This window comes from Typopeltis vanoorti, chromosome 10 (assembly GCF_054136105.1).
Source record: "Typopeltis vanoorti isolate ZY-2024b chromosome 10, IOZ_Tvanoo_1.0, whole genome shotgun sequence".
NCBI classification, from domain to species: domain Eukaryota; kingdom Metazoa; phylum Arthropoda; class Arachnida; order Uropygi; family Thelyphonidae; genus Typopeltis; species Typopeltis vanoorti.
The window spans coordinates 74,142,917-74,163,171 of record NC_143558.1 but is presented as its reverse complement, the minus strand read 5'-3'; the positions used below and the strand labels follow the sequence as shown (position 1 = coordinate 74,163,171).

The 20,255-nt window shown below is 35.9% G+C and overlaps 1 protein-coding gene across 3 annotated transcripts in view; it reads left to right on the top strand.

Annotated features, from left to right (window-relative positions):
- Nucleotides 1–20,255, top strand: part of LOC150102510 (cilia- and flagella-associated protein 61-like) — a 396,485-nt gene that overhangs the window by 100,061 nt on the left and 276,169 nt on the right. For all 3 annotated transcript variants that reach the window (XM_090399647.1, XM_090399646.1, XM_090399648.1), the window contains exon 4: nucleotides 1,790–1,913. In XM_090399647.1, coding sequence (XP_090255773.1) covers nucleotides 1,790–1,913 — 124 coding nt within the window. The remainder of the gene's footprint in view (nucleotides 1–1,789; nucleotides 1,914–20,255) is intronic.

Genomic DNA, 20,255 nt, shown 5'->3' with positions numbered 1-20,255 from the left:
TTTCGTAATTGGACTACTAGAAATTTATGAATCTAGGGATTAGGTGGTGATTGTTAATAAGTGACCAAGGTTGTTACAAGTTTATGAAATGCTTCCTATGCCTGTGAAGAGAGAGAGTGGTGTTATAAATGCTGCTTATTAGATAAGGAAAGGAAGGATATAATAGAACATGTAAGTTATTAAAACGATTCTATGCCACCTCTTAGCTGTGACATCTCCAAAAGTGACCTTGGTCACTTCTCTTTATTATTACTTTATAAAAAGCATTACACACACACAAATAGATGCGTGCTTTGCATTATGGGATACTAAGGCAATTGATATGAAGTTATTAGCCTCTATATACAAAATGTAGTCCAGTTGTGAAGATACTTAATGCAGAAACTTTGTTTGTTTATACTTGAATAAAGGATTAAACCAAGAATACAATTTCTTGTCATGTTTAATTTATCTTATCCCATAGTTTCTCCAGACTTAACTACTCCCTTTGCATTCCATGTAGTAAGAGTTTTTCAATACATGGCAAGAAGGGAGAGAAATTTTGTAAGGGGTTTTGTTAACTAACATGTGGGAAGACCAGTGGTGTGTTGGGACCGGCTCGTGCGAGCCGGTTGTTAAAATTTTTCAAATTTAGTTAGCCGGTTGTTAATGTTTTTAAGTTGGGTGAGCCGGTTATTAAAATTCTTTATGAAAGGATAGATGATGAATGGTGGCATATACTTTTTCTCGTAAATATTTTGAAATTGTATAATAAACACTTACATATATTATTATTATTATTATTATTATTATCAAAAATAAATGCATAAAGGAGAATTCACAAAACACAAACTCAATTTACGAACGGGAATTTGGAAACAATTTTATTTACTAAACAATGTCTGTATTCATTAAAACACAAACATGTTATCAAAACTCCTGAACTGGGTATTTGAATAAACAATAATGCCTTATTTTTTGGTGAATTTCCAAGAACTTGCAACATTAAGTTCTTGGAAATGCAACATTGTTGCACTATCGATAAATACAAAAATTTGTTGCAACAGCTACAGTCTCTGGTCATTTGATCGACTACGAGTGGTAATATTAGTGTTACATTTTTTTTGTTCAGGATTTCATTTGATAATAGGTAAGTTGTAGGTAATATAGGAAAATTTTCTTTAATATATGCTTTTATTTCGGTTTTTTTCTTTCTTTTTTTTTAATAATTAAAATAATTTTAATCAGGGTGAGAGTTTTGCGATCGAAAAAGCAGATAGCCATTAGTTGAAAAAATGAAATAGAACGAAACTTCTTAAACATTAAGAGGACAAAATTTGAAGAAGCAGAAACAAAGACATCTGAAGATACAATAGAACTTTGTGAAGAATCAAATTTTTCATAAAGCGAGCCGGTTGTTAAAAATTTACCAACACACCACTGGTGAAGACCATATTTTTACCTTTGTGAATAGGTGGAGTGGGTTGCCAGAAGTGGTCGTGAATGCTTCATTGATAAATGAGTTCAGGGAGAAGATGATAGGTACTGTGTGAATAATGGTGTGGACCTCCCATGATAAATTTTGACTCCATAGAGATTCTCAAAAAAAAAAAATAATAATAATATTGTTAATTGGTTGATTTGTTTTTATGGTAGAATGGTTTGTTTTAGTGAATAATTGAATGCATTTTTAGTAGTGAGTGGACTTTCTCATGTATGTAAATTTAAACATGTTACTAAATTTCTGGTTTTAACTATTTAAGCATTATTTTCATTGTTTTCAATTTTTTATTTATTTATTTTTTTTCAGATACTGTTATACAAAATGAAATGACAACAAAAATTAGTGAATTGGAGTCTTTGCAAAGCAACTTTATAATATGGATGGCAAATAGAGCAAAGTATGCTCCAAAACTTTCTGTGAGAACAGCAGAGTAAGCCTTGTAAAGTTTGCTGTTTACTTTGCTTTGTTATTCTTACTGAAAAGCATAAAAAAAGAACTCTTAATATATAATAATTATATTTTAACAGTGTGCTAAAAATGCTTATGTGTTTTGGGATAGTAAGTGCCTCAATGCATTTGGAAGAATGATAGGATAATGCATTTTGATTGTGAAAGATATGAGTTCAATTCTGTTATGACAAGAAGAATCTTAATGTGGATTTTATTTTATTTTATTTTTTTCAATGGAATGTGAGTTAAGCCAATCTCATACAGAGGTGGTAGTATTTTTTTTTTCCTCACAACAGGTTTTTTATTCTGCATATAGAGACATCAGCTAGAAAACACTCTCAGTTAAAAGAGAAAAATACTATTAGTGGGTAGTAAATGTAGTGTGAATGATGAATTTATTTGCATAGATGGTGCAATTAAATGTGGTTGGTGGATTAGGTGGTGTAGGATGCCCTCGTCACAATGAGTTGGATGCTATGGAGGTGTCACATTATAATTATTATTATTATTTTGTGACATCTCCAAGGAGTCCGAAGACTCATCAAGGGAGGACACCTACACTACAGCTGTCCATCTCCACCACTGCATCAAACCTCACTACCATCATCATCTACATCATGGGTGTCCAACCTTTTGGTTTGCCTGGGCCACATCGAGTGAAGAGGAATTGTCTTGGGCCACATATAAAATGTATAATATAGTTAATATATATATAAGTAACAAAACTTCATTTATTTTTCCAAATTTTTTATTATAACATTAAAAAAAAAGAGGGCAGCATAAACACAAAACTATTGAGATATTTGGCCTTGTTTATGTGAAACCAATACATCAATGTCTGGTCCGATGAAGGTGGTTGCAATTCGTAGTGAGCTCTCAAGGTTCTTGTCAGAAATTTTTGATCTAACTTTACTCTTCATATGCTTCATTCTTGAAAATAGTTGTTCACAAATGTACATACTAAAAAGTGATGACACGAATAAAGCGTGATTGTGAAGCGAAGGATATTTTTCTCTGGGAAGATAGGTCTTATAAAAATCTAGCAAAGAGACATGATCAAATTTTTCTTTGAATTGAATATCTGATTGCAACTCTATACATTCCATTTGAAATTTCGAACTTAATGTATTTATGTCGACTGAAAATGGAGTTGCAAATTTACAAAAAAAAAATTGATAATTTTTGCTGAAATCTTGAAACCTATTCTCAAATTCCTGTATCAAAATGGAAAGAAAGACCGCATATTTTTTGCATCACATAATGATGTTAAAGGTTTAAGATCTTATTTACGAATAGTCCAGGACCACTGGTTGGACACCCCTGATCTACATCAATGCCATCTACTGTCCACCACCACCACCACAACCAGTATTTTTGTCTGTAAATTGCTTGTTTTCTGAAGGATCGATTTGTCTGTATGTAGGATGAAAAACTCAAGTTTCCAGGAGAAAAAAACACTGCTACCTCCATATGAGATCGGCTAACTCACCTTTAGTTGAAAATATCCATTTAAAGATTCCTCCCATCACGATGAAAATCGAACCTAGGCCTTTTCCAATCGAAGGGTGCAACGTACCATCGTTCTTCCAATTGTGCTGTGGAGGCACTATGGTGATAACAGGATAAAACAGAACATTCTAACTTTAATAATACTTTTTACATTTTATCAGTGTGACATTGACATTTTTAAAGAGAAATTATTACACAAATGGAAACTAATGACGAAGCTTAGTAGAATACAAAAGTAAGATAGGGTTACTTTAATTTGATCTTGGCCATAACCTCTATTTAATCACCTTTACAAAGAAGAATTTTTCTTTTCCACTTATATTTGCTTTTAATTCTTGTAATAGCTCTTTCAGAAAAGAGAGAATTGTTTATATATACAATTATGGATAATTATTATTAGCATTAAATTTCCAAGAAGTCATAAATTATTACCATTAAGCTTCCAAGAAGAATAACATTAAGTAGTATGGGTCCACACTTCTTAATTTTACCTTTGTGAATTATTTGATGTGTTGAAGTGGTACAGAAAACAGAGACTTGATTTTCTGATTTTTCCAAATTTAATATAATAATAATAATTAATATGACTTCTTTGCCAGGAAATCTAAGAAGGTCCTTTAGTCACTCATGCTTAAATTTCTATCATATTTATCTTTGAGTACATTAACTATAAACATACTCATCCCATGACATGAGGAGGACTTGGACCAGACCTCACATGATTCATAACCACACCCTTGATGACTACACAGCTTCCAGGGATGACCCTAAATTCATCCCCCCTGTGATCCATAAGTTGCAAAATCTGATCTGTTAGCATTATATCTTACTTTAATGATTATGATACAAGATTACAAGTGAATATAATGTTTTCTTATTTTCAAGTTTGAGTAGAAGTAGAATCTTCTACCCAAAAGTAGAAGATTCTACTTCTACCCAAAAGTAGAATCTTAAAGTAGAATCTTAAAAACAAGGTGATAGTGATGCACTAAGAAATGAAGTTGTTTATTTTATTATTATTATCAGATATTCATGCAGTCATAGACTTATTATGGACATCTCTGTCAACATAGTATTCATCAACCTGTGTTGCAAAATGTTTCACTGGGGTTTGGGTCATGGACTGCATCTAAATACCAAAGTCTCATTGTCCATGTGAATGCACAACGGAGGTGTATGCCAAGGGATTAAAAAAAAAAAAAATTAAGGTATGAAGATTTTGCATTTTACTCACTAGCAACTCTTCATTCAGAAAACCTGGTTTCTTCATGAAGAGTTGTTAGAAACCCTTATACAGCTTCCTAGAATGGTCTCTGTATCTGCAAAATATGTTCCACATTAATCTAGTAAAACCTTCATCTTATTTTCAGGCTTATCCTCCTTCTCCTATTCACTAGGTCCTGCAAATGTTGTTTCCTTAATCTCTTCTAAATTCCTTGAAAAACAGGTGACCAAATATGCATATAGTAATAACCCATATATGTGGTTTTCATAAACAAGGTCTTATATAACGGAACCATAACCTCTTTACTTCTACATGTCAGTGTCTTTACTTCTACATTATTACTGTAAACTCCTATGTCTTCACATTTCTAGCATTGTATCCCTCCCACCCCAATTTCTGGTTGTTGTCTGCTATATAACTACCATAATCCCTTATTACCTCTACTCCTTTTTAAATATTCCTGCCATATACTCTGCATTTTGTCTGTGCCTACCAAATTTCAAACCTTACAGTTTGCAATATTGCTTCTGTGAATGTCTTATTCAGATCATTCTATAAAACCACAATATAGTCTGCCATAGTGAATGCATAGCATTATACCTATGGGCTTTGGTTTGTATTTCTATTAGTTTGTTATAGAGGTGTGTTACAGTGAAAGTTGAGTGTATCTACTTTAATCCTCATGGCTCTCTCCAACTTTGCATTATCTGCAGCCAACTGCAGATCCCCAGTTAACGATCTTTTCCGATATTGTTAAGATATAAGTTAAACAGTAACAGCCCCCAAAAAGACTCCTCCAGACTCTACCTGGTGACTCCTCTTCTGACACACCATTTCCACAATACACAACTTCCTGATACCTATCAGATTCACAGTCTCCTATCTAATTCACTAATTTATTTGATTTGATCTGTATTAATTTAAATACCAACCTGTCATGTAGCACTTTATCAAGGGCCAAATTTAAATACAGGAATTCCTCACTTGACATGGTTTCAGATTGGCACAGTTGATAACAAATTAACAAATTGATACCATGATTTATTTTACACGGGTTAAAACATTCACTTAACGCTGTTCTAGATTAAACTTCTCAGACCGTCCTTGACCCTGAGGCAAGGTGTAGCTTTATCATGTCACTAAATACAGTACAGAGACAATATTAGATTCTATGTACTATATTTAGATACAATTAATGTAATTAGACACAACCAAAATGAAATGACAAATTAAGGTCATATATAGAGGCTAATGACTTCACATCAATTGCCTTAGTATCTCATAATTCAACACACATATCCTTACAGACATGTATAATGCTATGCATTATGGGAAAGGCCACTACTCAAACCAGAGAGCCAGACCCAGAAGTGATACCAAGGTTGAAGTAATGCAGACATCATATTTCTATATACAAGTAGCCAAAAGGTGTCACACCTTCTTATTAAAATACTCTGGATTAGAGATAATATATTTAGTTAGATACTGTAGTATCTAACTAAATATATTATCCTAACATCCTTCAGATTTTCATTTTTGAAATTATAGATTCTACAACCGTGTTAGAATAACTCTTTTTATTATCCTGACGTTTCGATCTTCATATCAATATCATCATCTGGAGCATACGTAAATATACCAGACAAGCTGCGTTATATTTCAAACTGAAAGCTAGAGAAACAATGATTTGATCACATGCTACTCACTGGCATGACTTCTAGTGGGGAAAAAAAAAAATTACATCAAGCTAGATTTAATTTATGATTTCATGAATAAACAGTCTTGCTTACAGATAGTTTTCCTTCCAGTAATAGTGATGTCCTATTTCTATTATTACAATTGTTATTTTTGATTTAAAAAATTATTCATAAATTACAACATGAATAAACATTCTTTCTTACAGCTTTTTTCTTTAACAGTGATGTCCTATTTTTTAGTATTAACGTTGTTATTTTAGATTTAGGATCCTAGATTTTCTATGGTCCTATTTATAGTTATTCTTAGAGAGGAAGGATTCGTGGGACGAATATATGTCTTCCATATGTATGGGATTTTTAGACCATCATTATTGTTTAGATTGAGGTGGTTGATAATGATCTCACAGGCTTCCTTAAATTTACGTTCATACCATGTTTTGGTATGATGTAGACCAGTGCTTCCCAAACTTCTGGATGTCAGGGCCCCCTTTGCAAAAATTAAAATATTTCACGCCCTCCCCCCCTCGAAAAAAAATCGTAATAGTGAGATATATTATTATAATATTTATTGTATTTATATTCAATACAAAACATACACAGCGAATATTGCAAAAATCAAATGCATATATTACATTTTTTGCCTCTTACCGTTTGGTTCTGAACACGATGCAGGCTGTTCTGGTAAAATATGAAATACTGTCCTTTTTTTTGAGTCTGTTTCTGCTTCTTCTGATTGTTCACGGGAATTTTTTTTTATTTTTTATCAGCCACTTATCCATCTCAGGGTTAAATTTTTTAACGTAGAATAGATCAAATAATATCACCACTTACCGATACTGGCACACTGCAGACTGATAACATGAAATTAGTGAATATTACCTGAATAAGGGAATCCCAGGACCAGGAACATTTTTCTCTTTTGTGACTTTTCTCCCTTTAAGGTAATTAAGCCTAACACGAAACAGACAGCAAAGGCAGGTTATTAAAACGTGCGTATGATTGGTGCGGTATTAACAAAAGATTGCGCAACTGAAAGATAAAAGCATAGCTGACAATTGAGTTGAAATGCTAACTCTCTTCAACTGAATTCCATATGTGAAACTGCCATAACATTCATTATATATATATATATATATATATATATATATATATATATATATTACTTAGTTTTAACACTTTTACGAATTTTAACTCATTCGGTTGAGTTTTATTGCTGGCTTGGGAAATCGAACTCACACACATCTAATTAATAACAATAGCTTTTAGTTAGATACTGTGTTTGCCCATGCAACATATGGTTTTGTTTCAGTCTATACAGCATAGTTTCTGTATGAGGGGGGATATGTGATTCATTAATTAGTGTGTTTTTATCCCAGTCAAAGTACTTCTTGTTTTTATTGCCTCTGCAGTATAGTGTCTGTTAGGGAGGGCGTGTTGTTTACCACTGCAAGCGAGTCACTATCTCCCCACATGAACTTGTTTAAGCTTTTTTTCATGTGTGAAGTATATGCGAAACTTTTATTGGTAACAGAAAACTAGTTCGGATGACAGTGATAATATAAAACGAGTTTTGATATGTATATAAAGTCGATATCAACAGTCCCTGATTACGAACGCGTGATGAAAGGGACAGGAAGATTTGGAGCTTCCCTGGAGAGCATGCGAAGTAAATACCATTAACCACTGCTTTGAAATGAAACATATACGCAGGAAGGAAATTTGTTAACCAACACCAATGTGGGAATTTTTGCATTAAAATATAAAAAGTAACAAAAAAGAAATAATAAATAATAAAAGTTAAATACGTTTCTTTTAAAATAAAAAAAATCTACTTAGTCTTAAAACATTTTAAATTTGTTTTCATTATTTCACGCCCCCCCCCCCTTAACAAAACCTACGGCCCACAGTTTGGGAAGCGCTGATGTAGACAACTAGTGCTTTTCCAGTCAGTTCTATGTAAGGTGTTCAGGGCATGATCAGAAAGGCCAGCTTCATCATAATTATTATGTTTGATGTGTTGTTTATGTTCTTTTTGTCTGATCAGAATTGTGCGTCCTGTTTATCCTATGTATGGTAGGTTGCAGGTGCAGTAAATACGGTATACTCCAGGATGGGCCAGCGGAGGGAGTGGGTCTTTGGATGAGTTGAGTAAGCTTTTTAATTTTGCAGGAGGTTGTTTAAAGGTGGCTTTGAGATTGTATTTTTGTAGTACTCTGTTTATTTTGTCTGAGGTCCTTTTAATGTAGGGAATGGTTATAGTTTTATTGTAGTCTGGTTTGTCTTTGTTTTTTATTGAGGTCTTGTAGAGTATTTTGTTAATAGTGTTTTGGCTGTATCCATTTTTTTTTTAAAGTTTTCTAACACTAAAAGAAAGGATACTTTAGATTTTCAATTGCAGAAACTTCATAGTAACACATATCTATAAAGCAGTCATTAGGTGCAGAACGCAAACAATTTATTTAAAGCAAATTTTCAAAAACAAATTAAAATTTATTTGCATATAACTTGAAATCAGAATTGCATTTGAGACTTTGTGTATCATTAAGACAATTCATAAATAATAATTTTGCAAATAAAATGTTAACTGTGTTTCAGTTAACTATGTGGAATGGACATAATATACCAACAATCAAATTCCTGCTTAAAGCAAAGAATGCAGAGGTAACACCCATCATGAACTAATTCACTTAATTCACTGTGAATTAGTTCACAGCATTTTAGCTGAAAGTTGCTTTATACTTTCAGATGACACATGTGACATAAGACCGTCATCATGTGCCTCATATAAACATTTTTATATTAAAAAAATCATTTAATACTGGCTATGGATAAAAAGAAGAGTGAATTAGAGAATACTAATGATAAAATGAAGCAAAAAGTTATCACTTTAGAGGAAAAATTCTTGAATTAACTAGAAGATATGAGTGTGGTGATAAGAAAGCAAAAATCACATGTGATTTTGAACTGAATGAGGCAACAGTGCATACTAATTTGAAATAAGCCAACAAATATAGAAAAAAAAGGGACAAGTTACATCAATTTCAGTGTCTTTGCAAGCCAGTGATAACCGAAGATTGAAATGGAGTGACTTTTATCAATTTGGATAGAAGACTATAATCAAATAAAATAATTCTCCTTAGTATTTATACCATTACAATGAAAAACTTTAAGTCTATTTTCCACATTGAAAGGCAACGATAAAAATGAAAAAGATTTTGTTGATAGATCTTGTTAGGTTGAGCAATTTAAAGAAAACGAACTAGATTGCATAATGTTACATTTCAAGGTGAATCTGCAATTTCAGATCAAGATGTTGCGCTAAAGTTTCCAGAATTTTTTAAAAAAAATAATAGACATTATTTTGACAAGCCAATTTTCATTGTGTTAATTGGAGAAGATTTCAAACTAAAGTCCTTGCTTGTGTATCATATGCAAAACCCTATGATGCTTAGAAGCTACACCCAACAATCATTTCCTGGTATTTGGTGTGCTAATAAAAAAACTCTGGATGATCAGAATCTCTTTGAAGACTAGTTCAATAATTGAACTAGTTGAGAGGTATTGTGAAGGAAACAATCTTAGTTGTAAAGCTTTGTTGCTTTTATATCCTGTTTTGTTAAATGATTTAAATGAAAATGTGGAGGTGATATATATATATACACTATCTACCAATAATTATCTGGGCACTTTAGAAATTTACATTTGATACCAGCAGGCGAACCCTAATATAGATTATGTCCACTTTTGGCTTTGATCACTCCTGCACCCTTTGAGGTGGCTTTCCACCAATGTGCAGTAGACATTAGATGGAATTTGTCTCCATTTCTCCATCAAAGCAGCACTGAATTCAGTGACAGATTGAGGATGTGCTGCTCTGGACCTCAATCGCTGCTCAAATTCGTCCCACAGGTGTTCAATGGGGTTGAGCATAGGACTCTGTGCTGGCCAGGGCAGTTATTTAACACCATCTCTTCATACCATTCCATAACAGCTGCAACTTTGTGGCATGGGGCATTGACGTCTTGATAGTAACACAAGTCCATTCCATAAAAACTCCACAGTGTAGGCAGCACCTGATTATCCAGAATATCAAGGTACTGAGCTGCATTCATGGAACCACGGACAATGACCAGTGGTCCAACTCCAAACCAGTTGGATGCATCCCCACACCATTACTCCTCCACCACTAAACTTTACTGTAGGTGAAACGCACTATGGTAACAAGCGCTCACCAGGCTGCCTCCACATCCATACTCTGCCATCAGACTGGAAACAGGTGAACCTTGATTAATTGCTCCAGAATACCATTTTTCCACTGGTCATTTTTCCAGTTCATGTGCTCTTTGCACAAGGCCAGACAAGCTACCTTGTTCATTGTTGTGATGTTCAGCTTGTATGCTACTACTCTTCTTTGGAAACACAGTAAATGGAGTTCTTTTCATAGAGTATTAGTGCTCACCATACTGTTACTGGTGCTCTGGAACTCATCATGGATGCTCTGCTGATTGTTGCCAGTTTTTGCATGCCACCCATTTTAACACCCTGCTGTCCCTGTCAATTATTTTCAGTGGCCGTCCTGGGTGTTTTCCTGCACTAGTGATGCCAGAACATTTCCATTTGTTGATCACATTGCCAGCCACTGATTTTGAATGCTCTAGTTAAGCAGCAATGGCACTCTCAACTGGAGCATGCCATATGGACATACTGCCAATGTGACAGCCCATGATGACACCTTTCTTGAAGTCACCGAGTTCACATCGTGTTGCCATACCACCTGTATTCAATTGCTATGATGAAATACTGTTTGTACTTTCTGTACAGCAGTTTTTATGTTATTAACAAACCTGGAATGTTCCATAACTTCAAATAACAGGGGTGTCCAGACAATTATTGATAGATAGTGTGTATATATGAGGTGTGGCTATTAACTCAAGTCATCAGATAATACCTGATGACTTGCAGCACTGCTTCCAACAATGGAAAATTTGTATGCAACGGTGTATAGATAGCGGAGGGAGTATGTTGAAGGGGGATAACAATTAAGTTGTACAATTGTAATAATAAACCATATTTTTGCAACCAGTCTTGTTATTTTAATAGCCACACCTTGTACACCACCAAATGCAATGTCAATTTTAAAGCCTATAGATCAAGGAACAATTGCAACTTTTAAGGCTTATTACGTGAAAAAGAACTTTGAACAGGCATTTCAAACAGCATGCAGAAAGTTGATTACACTGGTGGAGTACTTGAAAAATTATAATATAAAAATGCTATTGAAAATATTGACAAAGTATGGCAACAAGTGGCATCAAGTAACATGAGAGGTGTATGACAAGAACTTCTGCCACACTTTGCAAATGATTTTATAGGTTTTACCAAACAGATAGACTCCATTGTTGTAGAAATAGCTAACATTAAGAAAGAACTAGACTTAAATGAAATGGAAACTGCAAAGGCTTGGGAATTATTGCCTTCATAGTATAATTAGAATAATAACGGGACATTGTGCCATTTGATTGGAAAAGACAAGAGTTTGATCCTCATCATGACAAGAGAGGAGAAACTCTATGGGCTTTCTCATTTGAAGGTGAGTTAGCCGATCTCATATGGAGGTAGTAGGTTTTTTTATCCAGGAAACTCAGATTTTTTATCCTGCACACATGCAAATTGGCCAACCGGACACATGAAATTTACAGACATAAAATGCTTTGGCAGTGGTGGTGGATGGTAGATAGCATTGTGTGTTAATGGTAGTGTGTAGTAGAAGGATTAAGTAGAGGAGACTGTGATTTATGTATTGGAATAGTGTGCCCTCTCATAATTAGTCTAAAGACTCCTTGGAGGTTATGTAATAGTAATTATTAAACTCACTTTCAGAAAAATTTAGTGATATGACCTCATTAACATTAATGAACAAGATGACTTCAATAAAGGACATAACTTTAAAAGAATTCGAGTCATCATTTCGAGTCATCCCTGGAAATTAAAGAAGAGTGTGGTTAACAAGGGTGTGAGAACAAGGTTTTTTGCCTGGAGGGTGGTGAATGAGTGGAATTCATTGCCTGACTTAGTTGTGAACTCTTCGTCTGTAAATGAATTCAAGAAGAGATATGACAGATATTGTTTTGCTAGTTTGGGTCTCCCGCGATGAGCCTACTGACTCCATGGAGATACCCGTAATAATAATAATAGCTATTTAAAATTTAAAACAACAATTTATGGATATTGACCTTAATCTTGATCACAAATGCCATGCAGATGAAGCTATGAACTGTTATCACACTATATATGTACAGAAAAAGAAACAAGACCCAGTGCAAACTACCTTGTTCAAATATTGCTTATAATTTTTCTTACATATAATTATCATTACATAGTATGCAGTGTTTAATAAACTACGTTTGATTATTTGAAATATTTTATTATCCTTTATAGTTACATTATCAGTAAAAACAAATATATTTGAAAAAAAATTTAGTAACAATTTTGAAGGCACATGTGCGAATTATGTTTTTTTTTTTAATTGCTTATTTTATGGCGTTTTTACAGGATATATTAACTGTGTAAAGTGAGAGATTCCTGTAAGCTACTTTATATGCATTATCTTATTCAACACATTTGTCTCCTTTTGTAAGATGTAGATTAATAAAACATGATCTCCCCCTTAACAAACCTATGCCAACACCATACAGAATTTTGCTGTTATCAATGTACTTCTATATCCTAGATCTCAACAACCTCTCTGAATATCCACCAATTGGTGAAAGTGACCATGAGGTGATTACGTGGGTGGTTGCCAGCAGTGTAAGGACCCCTGTGAAAAAAGGGTATATGTGGAACTACAAGGGGGGTGATTATGAAGAGCTCAGGAGACAGCTTGCAGGTGTAGCATGGAATGAGGAGTTAGCTGGAAAAGATATCAATGCAGCTTGGGGGATTTTCAAATAATATTTAGTGGATGCAATGTCTAAATGTATACCATGGGTGAGAAGGTTAAATAAGTTAGGTGTGAGATGGATGAATAAAGAGATTAAGCATGCAATACAGAGAAAAAGGGCATTGTGGAGGCAGCATAAGAGAAGTGGAAGTAACCAATTTCATGAGTTCTACAAAGACCAGGCAAGGAGAGTGACTTGGTTGGTGAGAGTAGCTAAAGAGAGGTATGAACAGCAGTTAGCTAATGAAGCTAAAAAGAATCCTAGGGAGTTCTTTCGATATGTAGCCAGCAAAAGAAAGAATGATTATGGAAGGATGACATTGATTGGAGGAAATGGTATAAAGACAGCTGTTGCAGAATGTGTGGTGGAGATACTTAATGAGCAGTTCATAAAGATCTTTCAATCTTGTGAATGTGACTTCATGGAGAGATTAAGAGCAGTTGATGATGGGGAGGAGAGACTGACTGTAAGTGAGCAAGAGGTGTTTGGGGAGTTGAGTAAACTAGATGTAAATAAGGCTGTGGGACTTGATAATATATCACCGCGTATTCTGAAGGAATGTGCCAGAGTGTTGACACCTGCCTTGACATATTTTTTTAATACGAGTCTTGCACTTGGTCAAGTCCCTAAAGAGTGGAAGGAGGGCAAGATTGTGCCACTTCATAAAGGAGGTGATCGAACTCAAGCATCAAACTATAGGCCTATCAGGGTGTTGTGGTTAAGTTGTTGGAGAAGCTTGTGAGAACTAGGATCCAGAGTTGGGTTGACAACAATGGTATAATCTTTGATGGACAGCATGGATTTGCTAAAGGGAGGTCGTGTTTTAGTAATCTACTTACTTATTACAATAAAGTGACTGCATCCTTGGACAGAGGAGAAGGATACACAGTAATATACTTGGATTTTGCAAAAGCTTTTGATAAAGTACCTCATAATAAGTTGACAGTCAGACTAGAGCAGATGGGGTTGGATATTAGATTAGTGCATTGGATTGGAGACTGGCTATCTGATAGGTATCAACAAGTTGTGTATAGGGGTGCAATATCCAGGAAAAGGAAAGTCACTAGTGGAGTGCCTCAGGGATCTGTTTTAGGGCCATTACTATTTAACTTGTATATTAATGATATTGGCGAAGATTTGGATGGAGATATTCAGTTGTTTGCAGATGATGCAAAGTTGGGACAAACCATAAAGAGTAGTGAAGATGTTGTGGCCTTGCAAGAAGACTTGAATAAATTGAGTGATTGGGCAAGCAAATGGGGATGCGAGTTCAATGTTGCAAAATGTAAGGTTTTAAAATTTGGAAAACAAAGATGGGATGCAGAATTTATGCTTGGTGAGAATATATTGTTGGAAGTAGAGGAAATAAGAGATCTGGGAGTGATAGTGGATAAGGATCTAAAATTTAGGGGACACATCGCCAAAATTGTGAAGACAACACAAAGACTTCTGGGAATGATGAGGAAGACACTGACGTGTAGAAGTAGGGAGATTCTTGTTCCATTGTATAAGGCTTTGATTAGGCCACACATGGACTATTGTGCCCAGATTTGGTCACCTGGTTTTCAGAAGGATGAAGAGATGTTGGAAAGGGTGCAAAGGCGACTGACTAAGGTAGTTTCTGACCTCTGGAATGTCGAGTATGAGGAAAGATTGAAAAGATGTAATTTGCAGAGTCTAGTGGAGAGAAGGAAGAGGGGAGATATGATAGAGACCTACAAGTTGGTAAGGGGTTGTTATAGGATCAATGGTGGAGAAGTTCTATAGAGAATAGTGGGAGATCAGGGGAGAACCAGAGGTCATACCTGGAAACTGTATAAAGAGGGTGTGAGTAGGGGAGTGAGAGGCAGGTTTTTTTCGTGCAGAGTTTGAATGTGTTTAAGACCCGGTATGATGAGATGTGTGTGAGATAAAAGGACCTCCTAGATGAGTCTTTGACTCCATGAGGTCTTGTTTTAATAATAATAATAATAATAATAATAATATATTCAGAAAAGTATTTCTTTCTTGTTAGGTTCAGTTTGGTTAGTTAACTGTTTAGTTAGTTTTCTACAATTTGGTTAGCTAAATATTCTGCAATGACAATGGTAGATTGGTATCCAATCTACCATTTTCATCATCAAACATGTGGAAAGATGTCTGCATATATAATGCACTAGAGAAGAACAGAGATCTGCAAGTTGTTCAGCTGTGTCATGTAGACTATTGACAAGAGTATACAAAAGAACATGCAGGTAGCTAATTATGTCTATGCATGGATGCTAGGAGTTTCAAAAACAAAGGGGTAGAGCTTGTTGTCTTGGTCAGTATAAGGATATTCAGTTGTTTACAAACAAAGTTTGGACAGAGTATGAAGAGTAGAGTTGTGGCCTTACAAGAAGACTTGAATAGATTGGGTGCGAATGGACATGAGAATGGGGTTGCCAGTTCAGTTTTGCAAAATGTAAGGTTTTAAAATTTGCGAAACAAAGATGGGATGTACAATTTATGTTTGGTGTGGATGTATTGTTGGAGGTGGAGAAAATAAGAGATAGTGGATAAGGATCTGAAATTTAGGAGATGCATTGCCAAAATTATGAGGACAACACAAAGACTTCTTGCAATGATGCAGAGGACACTGATTTGTAGAAGTAAGGAGATTCTTGTTCCATTGTATAAGGCTTTGATTAGGCCACACATGGACCGCTGTGCACAGATTTGGTTACCTGGTTTTATAAAGGACAAAGAGATGTTGGAAAGGGTCCAGAGGCACTGACTAAGGTAGTTTCTGATATCTGGAATGTTGAATATGAGGAAAGGTTGAGAAGATGCAATTTACAGAGTCTAGTGAATAGGAGGAAGAGGGGTGATATGATAGAGACTTACAAGTTAGTAAGGGGTTGTTATAGAATCAATGTTGTAGAGGTTTTACAGAAATGGTGGGAGATCAGGGGAGAACCAGAGGTCATCCCTAGAAGCTGTATAAAGAGGGTGTGAACAAGAAAGTGAGAAGCAGATTTTTTGCATGCAGAGTTGTGAATGCCTTACCTGAGAGGCTGGTGTCTGCAGAGAGTTTGAGTGTGTTTAAGGTGCAGTATAATTATTACTATTATTATTATTATTATTATTATTTAGAGCAACTCCAAGGAGTCAACAGACTCATCAAGGGAAGCCCTAACATCATGTCAAGAACAACTATTCGACATTCACACAGTATCTATCATACCTCGCCTTGAACTCATTCACGGTCATATCACCCACAACAGACTCTGGCAGCTTATTCCACTTATTTACCACTCTCCAAGTTAAAAATCTAGCTCTAACACCCCTGCTAACCACATTCTTGCCCAGCTTCCATGTATGGCCCCTAGTCCTCCCACCACCAGTCCTGTTATCAAAAATATATTCTGGATTAATCTTATAGAAACCCTTCAGTAATTTGAATGTCTCAATCATATCACCCCCTTCTCCGTCTATTGACCAAATTTTGCAACCCACAAATCTTCAACCTGTTCTCATTAGGTTCATTCCACAGACCTGCCACCATCTTGGTCACTCGCCTCTGGATCCTCTCCACCTCCTCCCATTAAGAAGAAACCCTGGTGCCCATATCTGGGCACAGTAGTCCAGATGGGGTCTTATCAGGGCTCGATATAGAGGAACAATAACTTGTTTGTCTCTGCTTGTTAAAGTATTTTTCAGTAACCAAGTGATTTGATGAGTTGATTTAGCCACTTTTGCAATGTGCCCCCTAAACTTCAACTCCCTATCCACCAACACTCCCAAATCCCTGGCCTCATCAATCTCCTGGAGTACGGTTCCACCAATGTGATATACTGCTGCTAATCTTTTCACTCCAAAATGCATAACCTTACACTTTGCCACATTAAATTGACATCCATTTTCCCAAGCCCAGTCCTCCAAACCATCCAAATCATCCTGCAAAATTTTGACATCCTGTGCACTCACAATTGCTCTACCTAACTTTGCATCACCATCAAACAGGTGAACACTTCCTCTCAGATCCTTTCCTATATCATTGATGAACAAATTGAAAAGTAGTGGTCCAAGAACAGAACCCTATGGCACACCACTAATCACAGGCCATCTTTGGGACTCTAATCCTGAATAAACTACTCTCTGATATCTCTTCATCAACCACCCTCCTATCCATCTCACCAACCATATATCCATCCCCATCTGCTCCAGTTTACTGATTAGAGTTCCATGTGGTATCCTGTCAAAGGCCTTGGCAAGGTCCAGTAGAATCACTGTAACCCATTACCCTTATCCAGTTCAGCCGTCACTGTCTTATAAAACGTGAGCAAGTTACTGAGGCATGATCTACCCTTCACAAAACCATGCTATCCCCCAAGAGTATCCCATTTTCATCTATCCAATCTTGTATTCTTCTCTAGACTAGTTTCTCCAAGACCTTGACAATGATTCCTGATATGCTAATCAGTTGGTAATTTACAACAGTAGTCTTGGAACCTCATTTATGCAGTGGAACTATTTTCCCTTCTTTCCACCCCCCTCGGGACTAACCCAGACCCGAGACTCAGATTAAACAAAATTGTCAAGGGTACTGACAATTCTTTAGCCCCTTCATGTACAACATGAGCTGGTATACCATCCAATCCCACAGATGTATTGACATTGAGATTTTGCAATAGACTACTCATCTCCACCTCATTCACCACAGTTCCTGTATAATCTATTGGTTCATTCATTTCTGCAATGTCACCACCTGGATGATATACTCTTGCAAAGTGCTCACTCAGTAATTCAACTATATCAACTGATTCAGTTACCTCCCTACCATTGGCATTCTTTAAAATCATTCTGCCATATACATTTTTTCTTTTACTTGCAACATATTGAAAAAACTGTTTAGGATTCTCTTTAGCCTGCATGGCCAATGTTCTTTCCTAATCCTTTTTTGCTTTTCTTACCACACTCGTTACCCTTCTGGCCTGGGCTTTATACTGTTCATGTACCTGCCGGTCATCTTTCTCCTTAAATTCTCTCCATAGTTGTTTCTTTTTTTGCAGCTCAAGCTTAATGGTGTTATTCATCCATTTAACTCCTACTTGATTTATTATTCAGACTCTAGGTATACAGTCAACCATTGCTTCATGCAAACACTTTTTAACCGCCTCCCATGCACTTTTTAACCGCCTCCAATCAATCTCCTAAGCTTGTCATACTTACCAGCCCAATAATTCCACGTGTACCCTGTCTTAATTGTAAATTCCAAACCTTTAGCCACCTCCCAAGTCAAGACCCCATGATCACTCTCACCAATTGGTGGCAATGTGGTCATATTCGTTACAGCCAAATTCTCAGATGCAGTTACCAGGTCAAGCACCCTCTGACCCCTAGTATTTTCCATTACATGCTGTCGCAGATAGTTATCCCTTAATAACCGCATAAAATCCAGTTCCTTCCTCCCGTGTGTCCTCTCCTCACTCCAATCAATGCGACCATAGTTGAAATATCCCATAATAATTACCTTCCTTCCACTCATTTCTTCTATTTGCTTATGCATACTATCACCACCATCTATTTCATCACCTGTTCTATAGCAGCATCCAACTGTATATTTTGTTCTGCTAGTTTCAATCTCACACCAAATAGTCTCAAATGTGCTCTTTTCTCTATCCTGCAGTTCCACTTCTATTCTCCTTGGCTGTAGCTCATCTGCTATCATCAATAACACACCTCCTCCCATTTTATTCTCCCTGTCTCTCCTGAACACACCATTCCCCTCACATTCAATCCCACTAGCTGTATCATCTTCTGTCAGCCATGTTTCACTAATGGCAATAACCTTTGGTCTGGAAGTGCCAACCAAGGCTAAAAATTCTTCCCACTTCTTCCTAATACTTCTGGCATTTGTATACATGAATTGCAGAAACCGACTTGTCCCATCCCTATTTTGATGCCTTATACTAACTATCCCATTCTGATTTTCATGGTCTTTCCTACTCGCTTGGGCATATTACACACATTCACTCACTCAACTGTCTCCCTAAAATCTGCATAACTACTCCCCCCCCCCCCAATAACTCTAGATTCCCTGGTTCTGTACATTCACTTCCACTACATTCGACAACACCTTTTCAAGTCTCCATACACCAAATCCATTCACATGTAAACCATCCATTTTATATAACTCCTTTCACCCATCGAACTCATTCCACATATCCACAAATTCCACACCACTCATCAAACATTATTTGCGCATAAAGTCATTGGCAATTATGGCCCCCCCCTTCTATACTCTTCACTGTCATGCCGCAGCAACAGACTCACCATCCTAACTCTCTCACTCTTTTCTTTTGCTACCTCAAGCAATTCCTTCACATCCTCACTCACAGCTTTTTTGTTTCCTTTCAAATCATTTGTACCCATTACCACTATCAATTCCTTCACCCGCTGTTTTTGCATTCTAATTGACTCGCTTACATTCTTTACATTCGCACCGGGTTGGTACGATTTTGTTAAACTCTCAACCAACACACCTCTTACTAAGAAATCCCCATACAACACATGCTCTTTCATTTGGTTTACACTCACTTTCATACTCTTATTTTTTTTATCATACTTTTGCCTGTTATTAGCCGTACGCTTGTTAAAGATTTTTTGCCAACTCTTTAGCTGCTGATTTACTCTATGTATCGCTCCGTGTAATAGTGCTATTTCACTCATTGCGTCAATGTCATCATTTTTATTCCCCGATGATTCATTCAATCGTTCTGTATGCTTAGCTTCATTCTCTCTTTCAATGCCACTCTTACAGCTATCAGGTACTATCTCGCAAATATCATCATTCATACCTCAAATATCGCTTTTATCTAGATTCTCACTTTCAACAATGATATTACTCACATGACCTGAAACACTCTTTAAATCCTCACATTCTTTACACTTTTTGCACACATTCACCCCACCTCATTGTTTAACCA